The 18,798-nt window shown below is 45.4% G+C and overlaps 1 protein-coding gene across 2 annotated transcripts; it reads left to right on the top strand.

Moving 5' to 3' along the window:
* The first annotated feature begins 1,055 nt into the window (after positions 1–1,055).
* Positions 1,056–18,075, top strand: LOC146355626 (uncharacterized). 2 transcript variants are annotated; one of them, XM_084831137.1, is made up of 5 exons: positions 1,056–1,488; positions 9,990–10,118; positions 14,145–14,185; positions 16,912–16,992; positions 17,584–18,075. In XM_084831137.1, the coding sequence occupies exons 1-5, from the start codon at positions 1,455–1,457 to the stop codon at positions 17,704–17,706; spliced, it is 408 nt and encodes a 135-aa protein (XP_084687263.1). In that variant the 5' UTR covers positions 1,056–1,454; the 3' UTR covers positions 17,707–18,075. The 2 variants fall into 2 exon arrangements, with proteins under 2 accessions (XP_084687263.1, XP_084687264.1); XM_084831138.1 differs by having other exon boundaries at positions 1,115–1,488; positions 16,773–16,992.
* Positions 18,076–18,798: the final 723 nt, after the last annotated feature.

Below are 18,798 nucleotides of genomic sequence, written 5' to 3'. Positions count from 1 at the left end.
GCCTAATGATGAACCCCACTTCTGAGAGACTGAGGGAGAATTTCTCCTCCCCCTGGGCAAATCTGGTGAAATCTTCCACCCAATTTAAACCAGCTGGAGAATCCGCACACAGCTCTTGCTTGGACCTGTCAAGTGTCCAAGCAAGACACTCCTGTGTTTTGAGTCAAGAGATGCTTGCCTTGATCGGTCCGCTTAGAGGTGCTGAATGAAGCTATTTATACAGTGGAGTAGAGGAGCCAGGGTTCACAAGATCAACGCTCTGGGAGTTTTGGATTAGCAGGGATGATGGTGCCTTCTGTCATCCCTCTCAATCCTCACAGTAACTGGTGGGGATGGATTTTCCCAGCAATAATATATGGTTGTGCACCATCCCTGTTGTAATGCAAAGTGCTTTGGGGTGGCTACACCTTGGTTGGGACATTAAGGCCTTTAGCTTTTCAAAAGACTGCCGGTCAGTTCTCAGGATCGTAGGGGTAAGTATACAAATCACAAGCGACCCTGTGATCTCCAAATTACCCCTCACCAGCACGGCTTGTTGTGATGCCCAAACTCAGTGAGGGTGGGTGGGTGGAGTGGTTAACAGACCACTCAGAACCCATGGGATGTTTTGGGGTTTGGGGGTGGCTTGTTAACCACCCCAACCACCCATCCTTGCCAGTTTCAGATGTCACAGCAAGCCACACTGGCAAGGGGTAATTATGATGGCATGCGACCGCCACGTGCAGGGTGGTTAACAAGTTATGAACCACCCTGCGATTGTGTGACCCAGGTGTGTGTGCATGTGACAGAGTTTAATGCAGAGGGAGAGAAATGGATCAACACAGCTGTCTGCATTTTGGACTCTCCTTGGGGGCATGGCTATGGGGTCTGTCTTGATGAGCACCTGCACTTCAAAATTTACCACTATATTGACTCACTCCCCGCCCCCCCAACCCTCTTGCCATAGAACAGTACATCAGCTGGATATACAGGCTTGCAAAAGTGCCAGGAACTGTCACTGAAACACTGAGAAATTATTGTTGTGGTCAGGAAGTCTGTGCAGAGGCCCTTTCTCTGTTTCCTTGCAGCTTGGTCTGGTGCAAGTTTGCAAACCCTTCTGTTCAGCCCCAGTCTTTCAGGTGCTGCTGCTTGAGCAGTCCCAGATAGATAGATAGACAGACAGACAGACAGACAGACAGATGCATGTCCTTTTCTGAGGATGGGGTTGTGGACTGAGGGGCACAGGCAGATCCAAAGATGGGTAGCGACAGTAGGGAATAGCCAGGGGGTGCTGTGGCTGATTTATGAAGAGGGAGGGAAGCATCTGCATTTGGGATAGGCCGGCCGAAAGCAAGCAAGCAAGGAAGCAAGCAAACTGGCTCAGGACTGACAGGCCACTGAACATAAGGCTTATCCTGCAGATCAGAGCAAAGTCTATTTAGCCCAGCAATCTGTCTTCAACAGCAGTCCGTCAGATGCCTCTGGGAAGTCCACCAGCAAGGGATGAAGGTGACAGCCATGTCTGGTTTTCAGTTTCCAGATAAGAGTGTCCCCAGGGCCAGCATCAGGGCTCCGGATTGTTGGGCACTTGTTAAGGCCCACAACCTGGCAGGGGCCCCAGCGTGCGCCCTCTGGCCCTCCTCCTCTCTGTGGCTGACAATTCAGCCGCCCTCTCCAAGGTTTTCTTCACACGGAGCTTTGATCCTGTGATTGAGATTGCTCCTTCATGGAAGTTTGCGGGCTCATGACGGCGTGACTCTCCAGGGCATTTTCTGCATTAAATGCCCCTTGTTCCCTTTTTAAATAGATCTCAGATAATGAGCTATCAAATTACCCCGTTGTGTTCCGCTCGAGTTCCCTCCGTGAAAAGAGGAAAAGCGGCAGGAAGAGGAGCGAGGTCAATGAAAGATAATGGAAGACTCCGATACGGGGAGAAGGAGGGAGAAGCGGGCAGGGGGAGGAAGTGGGTGAAAAAGGGAGTCATTGTGATCCTGCATTTAAAATGGAAGCAGAAAGCCCCGTTTTAAATGCAGGATTTTAAGCTGGTGTAGAGATGCCCCAAGCCTGTGAGCAGTGAAAAGAGCAAGGGCAAGGAGGGTCAGCAAGCATTTCCTGCCCAGTGGCCCCTGAGAATCTGGAACCCCTCAAAATCTGGAGTGAGAATCCTTACATGGAGGCCAAGAGTAGCATTACTATCTGGCTGGTACGTCAAAGGGTCTTTAAAAAAAAATTAAAAAAAAATATATATATATACACACACACACACACCTGCAAATATATATATATATATATATATATATATATATATACACACACACACACACACACACATATAAAAATTGCAGGTGGAGACACTGCAGTGTTCTGTATTGTCAATGGGTGAGAGAAGTTTGGATTGAAGTGTGTGTGTGTGTGTAATTCTTTTTATATATCTTTTCAGAGACCTTTTCATGTACTAGACCACTGAAGAAGCCCCAAGGTCAAAACATGTTTGGTTATTTCTGGCATTGAATGATACGACTGTACAAACTGATTTTACTCTCTTCTGTTGCTTAATGACTGTATATTTGCAGCCTGTACAGATAAAGCAATGTTATCAGACAGCTTGGATATTATTCATCTTCACCAGTTTACTTATCCCAGTTAGTGTATTGCTTCATGTCAACGTGTCTCTCCTTTCCTTTCCGTACCGTTCGGTTCCTTTCCGTTCCTTCTTTCTAAGTCAGCTACATGCTTTGTTGTGGACAGTTTTTAAAATCCGCAGATGCATTCAGTGAAGTAGCAGGTGAGCAGCACTTAATTGCTTTAAAAAGAGGTTCTGGGGCTTGAGCCCTCGTAGCGCCATATCCCTTCAGCTTGGAAGCTTTATACTCCTTCTGGTGCCAGGTGAAGACCTTTTTATTCTCCCAGTACTTTAGCATTTTAGCTTCCTAGTCTTTTAGATTTAGTGTTTTCAATTTGCATTTTAACTCTTTGCTGCTAGGTTTTATTCTGGTTGTACTTTATATTGTGGTTTTAAGCTTTCATATTTTATATTATATTTAACAATATTTTATATCGTATTATGCTGCGCTTTGTGGTTTTAATTTTTGTGAACCGCCCAGAGAGCTTCAGCTATTGGGTGGTACAGAAATTAAATAAGTAAAATAAGAATAAAATAAAATGCTCCACCCAAATTCAGATATCCATGGCCTGGCTGTTGTGACTGGTTTGGTGAGAGAAAGGCACTGTGCTTGATGCGATTGCTAGCCATTTGGGGCTGAGTAGAGGCATCAGGAGGAACCCCAGCCCAAACTGAGACCTGCAGATGAGCAACTGAAACACTACCCCTGGTTTGGAATAGCAAACGAGGTCGCGTTATACTGAGCCATACCGCTGGTACCAGAAGCCCAGTGACCTCTGCTCCAAGCGGTAGTAGCTCTCCGAGGCATGCACAACATGACAGACTACCACCGAGCTGTGGGAATAGGATATTGACAGCGCACACCGATGCATCTTTACGCAGGAATAAGTCCCACTGTGTTTGGTGGGGCTTCTCTCAGGTAAGTGGGGATAGAATTGCACACTAAAAGAGCTAGAAAGCAATAGCGGATGGGCGGGGAGGCCAAGATAATAGGAGCTCAACAGAAAACATTGTCAATTGGTGGCGATTAGAAGCCGTGGTGACCTTCACGCAAACTGCAGCTTTGAGCAGGCTCTTCCGGCCAATGCTTCATATTTTCCATTGCCTTGTGGACGGAAACCACCAGAGAGGACATGTTCTATGCAGCAAACCATGAGCTGACGCTTGTGGGAATCCAAACCTACTCACTGCTTACCCCCCGCAAAATGCTTCTGGAGTGTCTATGCTTCTGCCTTGCCATCTGGGCAGGTAAGGAAAAATTCTTTCTTCTTGTAGATATATTTTTTCCCAATGGGTTATCTCTCCGTCGTCTCTCCCAGCCTCCCAGAATTGGTCCAAGGCTCCTTAGAGGTTAGTTGGGTGTGGCGGCAGTAGCTGTTATTCCATAGGCATGGCTTTGTATTGACCACAGATGGAACTTTCCTTCTTCTCCTTGGTAGGACAACTCCTAACTCCAGAGAAAAGATTTTTGAGATCCTTTGCCAAAATGCCACATCTGTTCTTACTTCAGCCCAGTGTCTCAGCCTCTCCTAATCAGGTTTGGGAATACACTGCAGGCACATATTGCTATTATATTTCTTACCTCCAGTTATGAAAGACACTGTAGGTACATAAGAACTGCCTTGCTGAATCTGGCCAAAAGGATGACCCAGTATTCTGTCTCCGGTGGCGGCGGCAGCAGCAGCAATCAACAGAATGCCTCTAGGAGCTCCCAAGATGGTAGCAAAGGTGATGGCTAATACTTAGTAGTCATGGAGGTTCCCTTTAGTTGTCATAGTTAATAAGAGTATAGGAACAGACTCTGGAAGGGGCCATCCATACAGATCTGAGGGCTTCTTCCCATGTGTGGTATGGGGTGCATCAGCCCATAATGAAGTGTCCATCTGCACCAGCAGGCCACAAAATTGACCCTGGGCTGGGTTTTGGCACCTCTGGAATCAGCTACCATCAGGGGTTTGTCAGGTTCCTTCTTCGCAAGTGTTCAGAAAAGCTCCGAAGATGCACCAGTTTTTGCTGGGTTTTGCTCCTGTGCTGCTGGTTTTATTGGTAACTTTATTGACTGTTTTCATTGGTAACTATTCTTATTTTTTTTTAGATTTAATATGCATTTATTGATGTTTTAAGCAGTATTTGTTTTTGTATGGTTTTTAAATATTGGATGCTGCCTGGAGGGGGTTCTACCCTGCAAGTAGTGGAGGAGGATGGCTCCTTTTTAAGTGGGGCAGTGAATCTGCTCTCGGTTTCCATCAGACCTCTAAAGGAACTATTCAAAGCGTTGAACCCTATCCCCAAAATGGGGATTGGATAGCTCCTCTAGAGTTGGGTAGCTCCTTTACAATTCTCGCTGGTTCTGACTGAAACCCAGAGTGGATTCACTGCCCCACTGGAATAGGAGCCACCACCCTCCACTGCCTTCAAGGCAGCCTAAAATACTTTTAAAGAGGTAAATAAATAAATCCTTTCAAACGTCGCTTTTTGCGTGTTTGCCGTTGCGTGCCAAAAGCCACCCCCCATGAATGCTGTGAATCCCGGCAGATGCTCATGACCACCTTGCCGTGAGCCAATTTAACTGGGATTCAATCTTTTTTAATATATATAATGAATTTTCATTGTAAAATTTCAACAAAACAACACAAAAAAGAGAAAGAGAAAAAAAATGTAGCCACAAAGATTGGAATATATCAGTTTCAACGCATGGATATGTGTGTGTGTGAGAGAGAGATGAAAATATGGCTTTCTAAGAATTATACATAAACTTCAACAAAAGTGGACCAAATATCCATATAAGTATCAACCACCTGTTCATACTGGAAGTAAATCTAGGTGAGCTTTCCCCCACTTTGGCTGCAATGCTTTGAAATAGGAACAGGCTCCCACCTTCGGGGTTCGTCAGAACCCTACGGTCGAGATATGCCAGCTGCCTTGGTGCCAGCAGAAAACTCTGTATTGAAGAAAGGGACCCTGTGCGGGGTCAGTTCAGGCTGTTCAGCCTGCACAGTGGTCTTCCTAAACAGAGAATCCCCTGTGGGGAAGGTACACATTTCGGATTGTGCATTGTTTGACTTATCCCGGAAGTCCCAACAAGTGTGCATTTCACAGGATTCCAAGGTTAGTTCTGGTGCAGGAGGCCAGTTGGTGGAACAAGCACTCAACAATCCAGTCCATTTCTGGGCCCGATTCAAAGTGCTGGTATCAACATTCAAAGCCCTGAATGGCTTGGGGCCAGGTTAACTGAAGGATCATCTCCTCTCATGTGTACCTGGCAGGACCCTAAGATCAGCCCCTGCCAAAGGAAGTGAGGCGGGTGGCTACCAGGAAGCAGGGCTTTTCTGCTGTGGCACCCCAGTTGTGGAATGAGCTTCCCAGAAAGGCTCCCCTGGCACTATGCGGTGCTCTTTCTGGCACCAGGTGAAACGTGAAACCCTTTTTATTTTCCCAGGCATTTTAGTCTTTCAGCTTGGTTGATTTAAATCTGTTATTGTATTTTAAATCTCTGCATCGCTGCTAGGTTTCATTTTGGTTTGCACTTCTATACTGTAGTTTAAATTTTTTACATTTTTATTGTATTTTTTTATGTATGTTGTGGTTTTAATTATTGTGAACTGCTGGCTATTGGGTGGTATAGAAATGTAATAAAATAAATAAATAAATAGCTGGTAGGACTGGTTGCTGCTGCTGGGCTTAGTGGTATGAGCGATCAGGAATATGGGTTAGGAATGACTGGAACAACTGCCTTTCCTTCTGTATATTGAGACATGTCTCTTCTATCACTGTTCTCATAGTTTCCTGGGCACAGAAAGTCATTGTCTCCCAGCCCAATTCTGCTCGATGCACTGAAGGTGAAACTGTCACCTTGAACTGCTCTTACGATTCCAGTTCAGAGACGAAGGTTGGGAGCTATTGGTGGGTGAAGGATCTGGAGGTGGAGGTCAAAAACACCACCCTGCAATTCAAGGGGAGGGTGAAACGCACCTCCGATGAGGGCTTCCTCCTGGGAAGAAGAGCAGACATAGAGATACAGGATCTGAGGTATTACGACTCAGGGATGTATCGATGTGTGGTGAGTCTCCATGGCCTACCAGAAACCTCAGGGAATGGGACGGAGCTTCGTGTGGTGAAACCCAGTAAGTTGCTTTGGTTCTGCAGTGGGAATGGAGTGCTGAGACTAGAGCTCACTGGGAGAAGAGGTGGTGGAACATGGAGTTCTGAATGCCAAGACTTCTGTGCTTTCTGTATCAACAGTGACCCGGTACGCACATAACAATTAACTCGGGGTTACGTAACCCATAGGCCACATTCGGACATCACTTGAAGCCATGGTGGCTTAATAAGCTAATCACAGTAACTTATTTTTGAAATAGTCCACGATGCCCTGCTGCTGTCAGGGTTGCCTCTGAGCATATAGAGTGCCAGAGCAGTTCAGATTCTGAGAAAGAGCTGCAACACATGGGGGATGAACTTTCCCAGGCTTCAGAGGCACAGCTGGACAGAGAGGCCCCTCCCTTCACACTCCCCTGTGAGTGATAACGAATGGGGGGGAGGTGACGGAAGGACAACCTGAACTTTTAGACACAAGGCGCAGACGCAGGCACAAGCGGGAAATTGCAGGGGCTGAGCTTAGGCGCTCCGCCGGATTGGCTGGCTTTCTCTCCCCGCCCCCATGCTGTTGTTGCTCTTCCCCCTTATTCTGGCTTCCCAACGACCCTGTAAGGTGGGCTAGGAGAAGAGATAGTGGCTGGCTTGCTTCCCAATTGTATGGATGGTTTCACAGGCATGAGTGCAAGTCCATTCAATGGCTGTATGAAAAAATCCCATCAAACTGGTGAGCAAAAGGGAGAAGAAGCAGTCAGTGAAGTCAATGGGAGGGGGAGCTTTCAAGTAAATGCATGGAAGGGGATGGGAGACCTTAAGACTTCTACTCTAAGTAGATTTACAATGTACTCCTATGCATGCCTATTCAGAAGCAAGCCACACAGATTCCAATGGCACTTACTTCCAGAAAAGGAAAGCCTTACAGCCAATGAGTTTACTCAGAAGTAAGCATTGCTGTGTTGAGGGGGTCTCGGAGAAGCATTTGGAATGGTTAACCACTGGAATGGGAGAGAGGCAGAAACCCCCACCCTCCCACCAATTTGTTGTCATGACAACGTTATTCAACACCCCCCCAGCACACGCCCACACAAAGCGGGACAAAGCACTAAAGGGGAAATACACAGGGGGTAAATGATTTCAGTCGCAAGTACAGAAAATGCTGGGTTTTCCCCATTCTCAGATAACATGAGAAGAGGGAGAGGAAGTTGTAAGATAGTGGCAGGAGAGCAGCGTTGTCATTTAAAGTTCCCGCAAAAACCAGTGATTAAGGAAGAATGAACCTGCTAAAAAACCGATGTGCAAAGGTGGCTCTAGTTGGGAGGCACCTGATGCACCATCAAAACCCTACGCAATTACCCCAGAGGAGGGAAAATCCCAGGTGCAACAAAAAGGCACAAATAAACCCTTGGGGGTTTGCAGGATCGAGACAAAGGCACCCAACGCACCCGTAAAATCCTGAATTGTGCATTTCCCCCCATAGCCATTGCTGGCATAGTCCCTTTAACTGTTCTCAGTAGAGGGAACAGTTCCCAATAGAGAATGCCTGTGAGGAGCAGAGCAGCAGCAATCTCAAACGCTCTTGCCGCACAACTCTGTAGGCGACCAAAATAACCCACATGGCAACCACCAGATGGCACGATAACCCACAATGGGTTAAATAACGCCTACTGTAGACTCTGGGTTATCAGTGTGGGTTATTTTGGCCAAATAAGCCATTGTGGGTTAAAAAATTCCCGACAGACAACATGATAACCCACAAAGGGTTAAATAAGCCATCATGGCTTATTTAACCCATCATGGGTTATCGTGATGTCCAAACCCAGTCATAGTTATCCAAGGCCATGCAGCAGCAAGCAAGCGCGCTGCTTCACACACACTCACCACTTCTGCTTTGCATCAGCTTCTTATTCCTGGGTTGTTGGATGAAATGTCTGAACCCGGAACTCTGGGTTGTTGAAGGACAAACAACCCAGAGTTTTAATGCACAAGCGGTAAGCTTGCAGGAGGCAGCACGCTCGCTCGCTCCATTAAACAACCCATGAATTGGTGTTACATGTGAACCAGGTCAGTGGGTTCAAAGTCGAGGAATTTATAAATTTTTCATACTTCAAAGTATATGGTAGTGCCTCCATACAGAGTTAAGAAGGATTTGTCCATCTATAATCTAAGAACTCTCTGCAGGTTCCTTCCTCCTAGCCATTGGCTGAACTGCTCTGATGTCAAAGACTGTTCCTGAACATTGTGATTGCTGAGGGAGAAGGGCCCATCACAGAATTTTGGCAGTCATTATAGCAGCTCTGAGGGAAATTAGAAGAAAATGTCACATAGGGGCTAGCGACAGTAGGAGCTTTGCTGCTGGCAGAAAGGCAGACAGAAAGGCAGGGAAAGTAGATACTGAGGAGGAGGCAATAAATTAGGGAGGACAAAAAAGTTAGAGACAATGTGAATTTAGCAGTATTTACTAATGTATTGGAGGCAAGGACAAATATGTGGAAATGATTGGCCAAGTCATGACAAGAATCATCCATAGAACATGAAAGAGCCTTAAAAATCAGACTTTCTTCATACGAATCTCTTGCCCTTACTCTGAGCTTGCCTATCAGCTCATCCAGCTATATTCCATTTGCTGCCATGCAACTATAAACATACCAGAGAGAGAGGGCATCTCTACACCAGCGTAAAATCCTGCATTTAAAATGGGGCTTTCTGCTTCCATTTTAAAGGGAGGATCACAATGACTCCCTTTTTCACCCACTTCCTTTCCCCCCTCTCCTTCCCCCCTCCTTCTCCCCGTATCGGAGTCTTCCATTATCTTTCATTGATCTCGCTCCTCTTCTTGCCGCTTTCCCTCTTTTCATGGAGGGAACTCAAGCGCAACACGGGATAATTTGAGAACTCATTATCTGAGATCTATTTAAAAACAGAACAAGGGGCATTTAGTGCGGGAGACACCTTGGATGATCACAGCGTCATGTAAAGCGCCCACAAACTTCCATGAAGGAGCAATCTCAATGGCAGGATAAAAGCTCACTGTGAAGGAGCCCAGAGGCGGAGAGGGAGATGACAACATTGAACATACTGAATTTGATTGAAAATAATCAGCCAGTTGTTCTTGGGGCTTTGATTTGGGCAGCATTTTATTCCCAGTTTTTTGCTCTTGGACATGACGCATGATACTAAACAAAGGGAAATCATTTAGGCTGGTGAGGGGAGTTATTATGTGTTGGACAGTGTGGTTGTGCTCCCTTCTAAGTTCAATTCTGCAATTTTATACCCCATTCATGATCTCTCCTAGATGCTCCCAAGGACGCTGGAAATGGCATAGATCCCACGGTGTTCATCTGGCTTGCGGCAGGACTGGGTTCTGCCCTAGTGGTATCTGTAACTGGTCCCCTGATAGTTGCCTACTGTAGAAAGAAACGAGGTGAGAATAAGGTTTTTTTTCTAAACCAGGGAAGGTCAACCAACCCCAGAGCAATTGCATTTGGCCTCTGATGGCCTTACCAAATTTTAATCAAGCTAAGTTTAAGAAGAAATTCCCATAATTTCAATGACAAGGAAAAGGAAGACAGTGTTTTCAAGATGTAATGCACATAATGACCCAGTTTTAATGTAACGGTGGCAAATGCAAACCCAATTAATTTATTACCCATGCCTAATTGAAGCAAAGGAATAGTCACTGCTAACTATAGCTAATAGTTGTTAGATTATGTGCTAGGTATGTATACTATATTTTTAAACTTGAGCACACTCCGGGAGAGAGCGGAGGACAGGAAGGCCTGGCGTGCTATGGTCCATGGGGTCACGAAGAGTCGGACACGACTTAATGACTGAACAACAACAAACAGCCCAGACAGCTTTGGCTGTTGGGCGGTATAGAAATGTAACAACAACAACAACAACAACAGGTTAATTAACCTATGATTTCCTGTGGTGCATGCCAGGCATGAGCTGCTTCTGATTTCAATATGCAACCTGCAATCAGCCAAATCATAGTTTATTCCATGACATGTGAACCCAGACACTTTGGGTGGTTTGTGGATTAACCCAAAGTTAACCTATGATTTGTTCTTAGGTTAATTTTGGGTTGTTTAACCCATGAACCACCCAGAGTGTCCAGGTTTGCACTTCACAGAAGAACCTATGATCAGGCCGATCAGAGGTTACATTTTGTAATCAGAAGCGGCTCACGCCCAGCACACACTGCTGTAAATTGTAGGTTAATTAACCCATTATTTGCCATTGTTATGTGTGAACTGGCCCATTGTTTCACCACTGTTTTGAATTTTATCTGTACCACAATGCCCCAGGGATGCCTGAGTGCCTGTGCTCCACAATTGACCAGCCCGTTTGCTAGATGTTGTCAAGTTTATTGTGAATCATGACCACTTGTTAATAGGGTTGTTTTGTATAGCAAAATGCCTTTCTGGCCCACAGTGGTCTACTTTCTTGAGGATACGGTAGTCCTGAAAATATGGGAGTTGGCAATCCATGTTCAAATGGCTCAAAATCTCTCCCACTGCCTGTCATGGACAGTATAGAAATGAAATGAATGAATGAATGAATGAATAAATAAATAAATAAGCAAATTTTGCCATCCTAAAGAGTAACCTGGGCTGACCTCCAGAACATATTCCATTTTTATTTTTAATTGATTTATTACACAGACTTGTACCGTATTGTATAGTCCCAAGGATTTTCTAAGCAGATGGATCACATTAATTAAAACATAACAATATATAAAATATCAAGTTATTAAGGGACCAGTAGCACTAGAACAGTCTCGGCATAACAGAGGATCAGAAGAACAAGATCTACAATGCAAAGATCTAAAAGTTCTAGGCAAATAGAAGAGGTCTTCACCTGGCAGTGAAAAGACAGCAAACTAGGGCCTGGTGTGGAGACCATTCCAAATATGAGGTCCCATTTGGTCACCAACCACCACCCCTCTGAAGGCAGGCAGAGGGGGGTGGATTTAGAGAAAGGCCTCTGATGATAGTATCGATATTTGGGCAGGTTCATGAGAGAAAAGGCAGTTCTTCAGGTACCTGAGTGTTTCCAAATTGTCTGGATAGTATTGTAGCCTTCATCTTTATCTCAACCTCATTCTTTTCTGTAAGCTGTAATTCCTTCAAAAACCTTCCTCAGTCACTTTTACAAATCACTTGACTTCTTTTTAAAAGCATATCTTATTGTGCCTTATTTATATCTCTAAAATGGAAAAACAGAAAGGAGAAATAAAAAATATAAGATACATCAGCTGAGATTCAATGTGTGAATAGAAGATAATCCACTAAGGGCATAATCCTGTGGCCGCTAGGCAGCAGCTGGATGGCCATAGGATTATTCCTACCTCAGAGCCCACACTCCAAGGTCGGTTCCCAGAAAACTGCCCCCCCACCCCCCGCCTCATAGGCAGCACTGATCGTCCATGGCTCCATGTTCGTAACAGCAGGACAGAGTGGGAGGAAAGGGGGCATTCCCAGGGGAGGGAAGGGGACCTCGGAAGGGCCTGTATGACACTTCCTATGCGTCATCCGGCTGCCCCCCTCCCACTCAAAAGCACTGCACCTAGACAGCCAAAATTGGCTGTCTAGCCGCAAATGTGGGGTGGCCAGAGCATGGAGGAGAAGATCCCCTCTATGCTCCGCCTGCCCTTCATTGGATAGGTGGTTGCCTCTGACATGGGAGGTGTCGGCCTAACCCCATAGGGTTGTGTCCCAAGTGATACATTACCTCAGCCGATAACTCTTTCATGAACAAACCACTGAAATTAGATATAACATCTTCAGTAAAGCCCAACGGATTTTGAAAAATCTTTATGTTCTTATCTCTTCCATCACACTGTAATAGTGCAATTGATCCAAATATTTTTGATATATATAACCTTTTGTTGCTGCCCATGAGAACTAATCCTGCATTTCTCTGCCCATTGCCTACTTAATGGTTTGGAAGTTACATTACTTCTTTTTAAGGGAAAACTATACATTATGTGCATGTGCAAAAAAGAGAGACAGTTATAACATTTCAAACATAACATAAGGACTCAAACGATCCATGAACATAGAATTCCAGTACATTACAAAGAGTGACCAATTCTGAATAAACTTGTTTACAGAAACTTGTTCTTTATATCTTCTTAAATAAGTAAATTTTATCATGTAAACCCTGTCCTAGACCTTCTGGAACCAGTATTTCTTTATTTTATTTTATTTTTAATGGCTGTGGGAGGGGGCAGTTTTGAGCAGAAAAGTGGCAAGGACAAGGGAAGACTTAAGTTAAATTTTTCTCCGTTGGCCAATTTCCTACCAGCTTTTCATTATTATTATTATTATTATTAGCAATAGCAGTAGTAGTAGTAGTAAGAAAAAGGACGTACAAAGTGTTATAGATATTTTAAAAAACAGTCATATATAAAAAATATAACACTGAGGAGGGAAAGCTTAAAGTTGCAGTTCATCCTTAAAATTGTTATTCCAAAACAGAATAAAGACCATAGTTGCATAAACTATCGGTCTGATTCCAAAAATAACTTCTAGGGGCAACCCCCCCCCCCATTGGTTGGTAACAGAATATCATATATCTTTTTAATCCAATCTGTAACTGAAGATTCATATCATTTTTCCAATGGGTTGTAATAGAAATTTTCGCAGTCACTAGCAAATTATCTATAACATTTTGTATGTCTTTTTTACTTACTACTACTACTACTACTACTACTACTACTACTACTAAAAGGGAGCCAGTGCAGTGTAGTGGTGAGAGTGCTGGACTGGGAGCCAGGAGATCCGGGTTCTGGTCCCCACTCGGCCATGGAAGCTCACTGGGTGACTTCGGGCCCGTCACAGACTCTCAGCCCAACCTACCTCACAGGGTTGTTGTGAGGATAAAATGGAGAGGAGGAGGATAATGTAAGCCACCTTGGCTTCCTTGCAAGAGGAAAAAGGCGGGATATAAATGTAATAAATAAATAAATAAATAAATAAATACGAATTATGATGAAAATGCTGATGACGAAGAAGAGTTGGTGGGAAATTGGCCAGTGGAGAAAGGTTTAAGTCCTCCCTTCTCTCTGAAAAGAATCAGTACTTAAAAGCCAAAATAGTCCTGAGCATTCAGCAGCCTTTAAGAGCCGTTTCGCTTCTGCCAGTCGTGCCTAGCTGTTACGTCCACCATGACGACAGACGGCCTTGGGTCTGGGAGAGGAGCAGGTTTTGCCCTTCCTCCAATAGCCTTGCTGCTGGAGTCCATTCACTCCGCCACACAGAACTTAATGGGAACCACTGGGGATTAAGCAGACGCTCGTCTCCATGCCTCTGCCTGTTTCTTGGTCGTGCTAGCGAGACTGTGATGGAGAGGCAGAAGCCAGTAAACTGTAACATATATTGGAGTATTGCAGAGTGTGTTTGGATTGGCTTCTCCTGACTGCTTTAATCAACTGAATCCACAGGCTGCCGAGCCAGAGCTTCAAGGACTAAACTCCACAGTCAGGTGAGGCTTGAGCTTGAACCATTGTTGGGCCTGAAAAGTGCACGGGCAGTGCCTAGCAAAATCTGGCCATGGGGCTATGGCTCCGGGCCAAGCTAGATGCAACGTTCTTCGTGTCTTTAGCCCTTCCATGGCTGGTTATCTGGCAAGGGGGGCCAGAGGACAGTCAGGCCTGCGGTTTGCAGGGAGTGGGGCTGTGACTCTTTGCCCCCACTGTACCTGGAGCCAAATCACCCTCCTACCTGCTATTTGCGTTGGGAGGAAAGCTCCTTGGGATCAGGGCCATGGTGGGTTAAAGCCCTCCTCCCCCTAAGCCATGGTCCCAATCCGGCTTATTAGGGTCCCTAATCTACTCCACAAGGTTGTTGTAGGGATAAAAGGAGGGTGGGGGGGGAGATCAATGAAGCCACTGGGGGCTATCATCAGGAGGTTTAGGGCGCAGTGTCACCAATTTGCGGATGACATGCAACTCTGCCTCTCATTTAAATCTTTGCCAAGGTTGGCTTTAGAAACCCTGTCCAAGTGTCTGGAGTCAGTGAGTGGCTGGATGGAAAGGACTAAGCTGAAACTGAGCCCTGACAAAACCGAAGTACTTTTTGTGGGAGACAAGGGGAGGTTGGGGGAGGTTGACCTGGTGTTTAATGGGGTGCAGCTACCCCTGAACGACCAGGTCTGCAGTCTGGGGGTCTTTTTAGACCCCTAGCTGTCCATGGAGGTTCAGGTGTCAGCCGTGAGCTGGGCAGTGCTGTACCAACTCCATCTGATACGGCGGGTGCACCCCTATCTCCCTAACCATCTGCTCCCATCAGTAGTTCATGCCCTCCTCTCGCCTAAACTACTGTAATGTGCTCTATGTGGGGTTACCCTTGAAGACTGTTTGGAAGTTGCAGCTGGTGCAGAATGCGGCGGCCCGCCTGATTAAAGGCAGCCATCGGTGTGACCACATCACTCTAGTGCTGAGGGAGTTGCACTGGTTACCAGTTGTTTTCTGGGCCCAATTCAAGGTGTTGGCATTGACCTTTAAAACCCTATATGGTTCCAGCCCAGTCAATCTTAAGGAGCGCCTTCAACAACACCAGGGACACCGCTCAACGAGATAGGCCTCGGTAGCCTTCTGTCTGTCCCATAAGCCAGGACACCTAGGCTGGTGAGGACTAGGGAGAGGGCCTTTTCTGTGGTGGCCCCCACTCTGTGGAATTCCCTCCCTAGCAACCTCCACCATGCTGCCTCTTTGATGAGCTTCTGCCAGGCTTTAAAAACCTGGCTGTTCAGGTGGGCATTTGGGGTGGGTTAGGGTTTTTTAGAGCAGTGTTCTTTTGTTATGTTGTTTTGTTCAGTTGATTATGTAAATTTGTTATTAGTATTGTATGCTGCCTAGAGTAGCCAGGTAGCCGGCCAGATGGGCAGCAAATAATAAATAAATAAATAAATAAATAAATGCCATCTTGAGCTGACTGGAGGAGGGGTGTGCTAAAACTCAAGTCCATAAACAAGTTAGCACTACCAAGAAGCAAGGTGGTATCAACCTGCTTCAGAGACTGCAGGGGGAGCAGAAGGGCTATACACATGGGGCCTGCAGGGTGGGATGCCGTGTAGGCTCTGCTTCAGGCAGCAACAGGTCTACAGCCGGCACTGTACAAAAACACAGGAATATCAGTAAAGGATGTTTGATCACAATGATAGATGTTGTGGCTTACAGATACCAGTGATGCAGAAATCCCACAAGTTAGAAAGTTGTCTGAAAAGGTCCAGATAGCAATGAACTCCCCAGCCCAATTTTGGGACAGTATTTAAAAATATTACTTTAGGGCAACCAAAGTGGAGCCCATTATTATGTTCTGAGCCCCTTGACACAACCGAGTTCCACTGGATTCCTACTCTATGTTTGTGAAAGTGATTAACAGTGTAATCCTATACATGCCTACTCAGAAGCAAGCCCCATTGAGCTCAGTGAGCATAGGATTAGAACTGAAGTATTGGGAAAATCCACCTTGAGCTTTTCTACATGAGGCATTTATTGTGCACTCGTGATTCCTTTCTCATGGGTGTTTACGGGCTCTTCAGATGACATCATGATCCTTCAGTTTCGCTTTTTTTTCAGAGCACTTTCCTGGTTTTTTTTAGAATGGGGAAAATGGGGTATTATTTTAGAACTGGGGAAATGGTGCTGTTTCTCCTTGTGTATCTGTGTTATTCCACTATAGCATAGTGCCACCTAGAGGTTATGTAGCAGAAAAGCAAGAAAGGAAAAGCTCTTTGTATAGAGCTCAGATCTCAAGGCTGTGATGGAACCAAAGGTAGATGAAGCAATTAATAGTCTCATGTTGTAAAGCCCATTGTATGCTGAAGCAAAGCCCACCCACAGTGGCAATGGAGGAAAAATGGAGGAAGAAGAAGAAGGGGCGGGGACTCGGTGGCATGCCTGAAAAGCCCCACCTAGTGCCTAGTTAGTGGCAGTAAGAGCTCTAACCTAAAATGCGCTGGTATTATTGCTATTCTTGGCCCCATTCCTTTTTGCTTTTCCCTGTTTGCCTTTGGCCCCAATCACCACTGGCCTGAAAGCTTTTCTGAAATGGAATTTGGCCCTTAGGCTGGAAGAGATTCTGCACCCCTGCTTTACATGAATAGAAGGAAGGAAGGAAGGAAGGAAGGAAGGAAGGAAGGAAGGAAGGAAGATCTCGAGAAACTCTCCCCCTGGGGGCCTGATGACTGCCATCTCTTTCCTACAGGACCAGCCGGCAGAGGCCGATCTGAGTTATGCTGAGCTCACTGTAAAGAAAGGAAAACAACCCAAGTTGCAGAGTGAAAGGGTAACATATGCTGCTGTCAAAAGGCATGGACAAATGTACTGGAATAAGGAGGGAACATGTGTATCCCCACAAAATCCCTCAAACTCATCCAAGCTTGTAGGATGTTGGGATATGATGGTTTGGCAGTAGGAAGTGAGAATGGCAGTGAAATTTGGGGCTTTTTAATTATTATTTGCATTAGAGGAAAGCTCCTTGGGATCAGGATGGGTTGAAGCCCTCCTTCCCCAAGCCATGGTCCCAATCCAGCTCAGCCCCCCCCCCTTTGGCTATTTAAAAACACATACAAGTGGAGCCCATTATTATGTGTTGAGCCCCTAGACGCAACCTAGCTCCCCAGATTCCTCTTCTGTGATTGCAAAAGTGATTTACAGTGCAATCCTATACATGCCTACTCAGGCCCCGCCCCCTTTGCCTTTGGTCCCTCCCACCACCGGCCCCACCCCTGAAAGCTTTTCTGAAATGGAATTTGGCAGTTGGGCTGAAAGAGATTCTGCACCCCTGCCTTACATGAATGAATGAACAGAAGGAAGGAAGATCTCAAGAAACTCCCCCCCCCCCCGGGTCCTGATGACTGCTCTCTTTTTCCTATAGGAACACCAAGGAGAGGCAGATCTGAATTACGCTGAGCTCACTGTGAAGAAAGGAAAACATCCCATGTTGCAGAGTGAAAGGGTAACATATGCTGCTGTGAAAAGACATGGACAGCCATACTGAAATAAGGAGGGAACATGCATATCCCCACAGAATTTCCCAAACTCATCCTAGCTTGTAGGATCTTGGGATAAGATGGCTTGGCAGTAAGATGCGAGAAAGGAAGTGAAATTTTGGGCTTTTTTTTAAAGGAACACTTTTGAAAATGGTGGGTTTTTAAATACCTTATCTCAAAATGAACAGTTGAAAAATGTTAATAATTAAAGAATACACTTACAAATGACTCTTACGAGTCATACAGTGTGCATTCATATCACTAAACTAAACTAAATGTTGGTATATTTGTAAAAGTCTCTGTCTTTGGTAAACCAAGTGTAGCCAAATGGGGTGCATAGTATTCTGCTTCCAATAAGATAAAGAGCTCTTTACCCAAATGACAGTGTTTGCTTTTTCTTTATACACACGCATACACATGCTAGTAAATGAAGCTTGCATCCTGCAAACATAAGTCTATGAGCTTTTCTACATGAAGCATTTATTGTGCACTCATGATTCCTTACTCACGGTTGGTTACGGGTTCTTTAGATGTCATGATCCTCCAGTTTTGCATCTGTTTTTTTAATAGCACTTTTCCATTATGTTTTTTTTTAGAGCCGGAAAAATGGGGTATTATTACTGAAAGCAAAAGAAGAGGGGGTTTCCTACTTGTGTATTTGCGCTATTCTGCTACTGCAGATTGCCACCTAGAGGTTATGTAGTGGAAAAGCAGGAAAGGAAATGCTCTTTGGGTAGAGCTCAGATCTCAATTCTGAGATGAAACCGAAAGCAGATATAGCGGATTAATGGCCTTGTGTAGAAAAGCTCAATAGTTCTGGCTGCTAGAGGAAATGTCCTCTCTGATCTTGGCTGTCTGAGGTCACAGAGGCAAGATGAATTCTGTTGAAGACAGACTGGAGCCACAGAGACAGGGACAGATCAGGGATTCTACCACAGAACTACCCACCGCAGTGCACAGAAAACTGCCTGACTGCACTGGTTTTGGGACCTTGCAGAGTAGGGAGTAGCTTTGCTCCTACCTGTCCAGTAGGTTTCAGAAGCTGGTGCTGGGCAACTCTTGCCCTGGCCCATATGGGAGCTGTCCTGTGGGGTGCCACA

Source organism: Heloderma suspectum, chromosome 2 (assembly GCF_057233095.1).
Source record: "Heloderma suspectum isolate Gila_16-S chromosome 2, 16-S_ref, whole genome shotgun sequence".
NCBI classification, from domain to species: Eukaryota; Metazoa; Chordata; class Lepidosauria; order Squamata; family Helodermatidae; genus Heloderma; species Heloderma suspectum.
The sequence above is the reverse complement of the archived record's forward strand: the minus strand, read 5'-3'. Positions and strand labels throughout refer to the sequence as shown.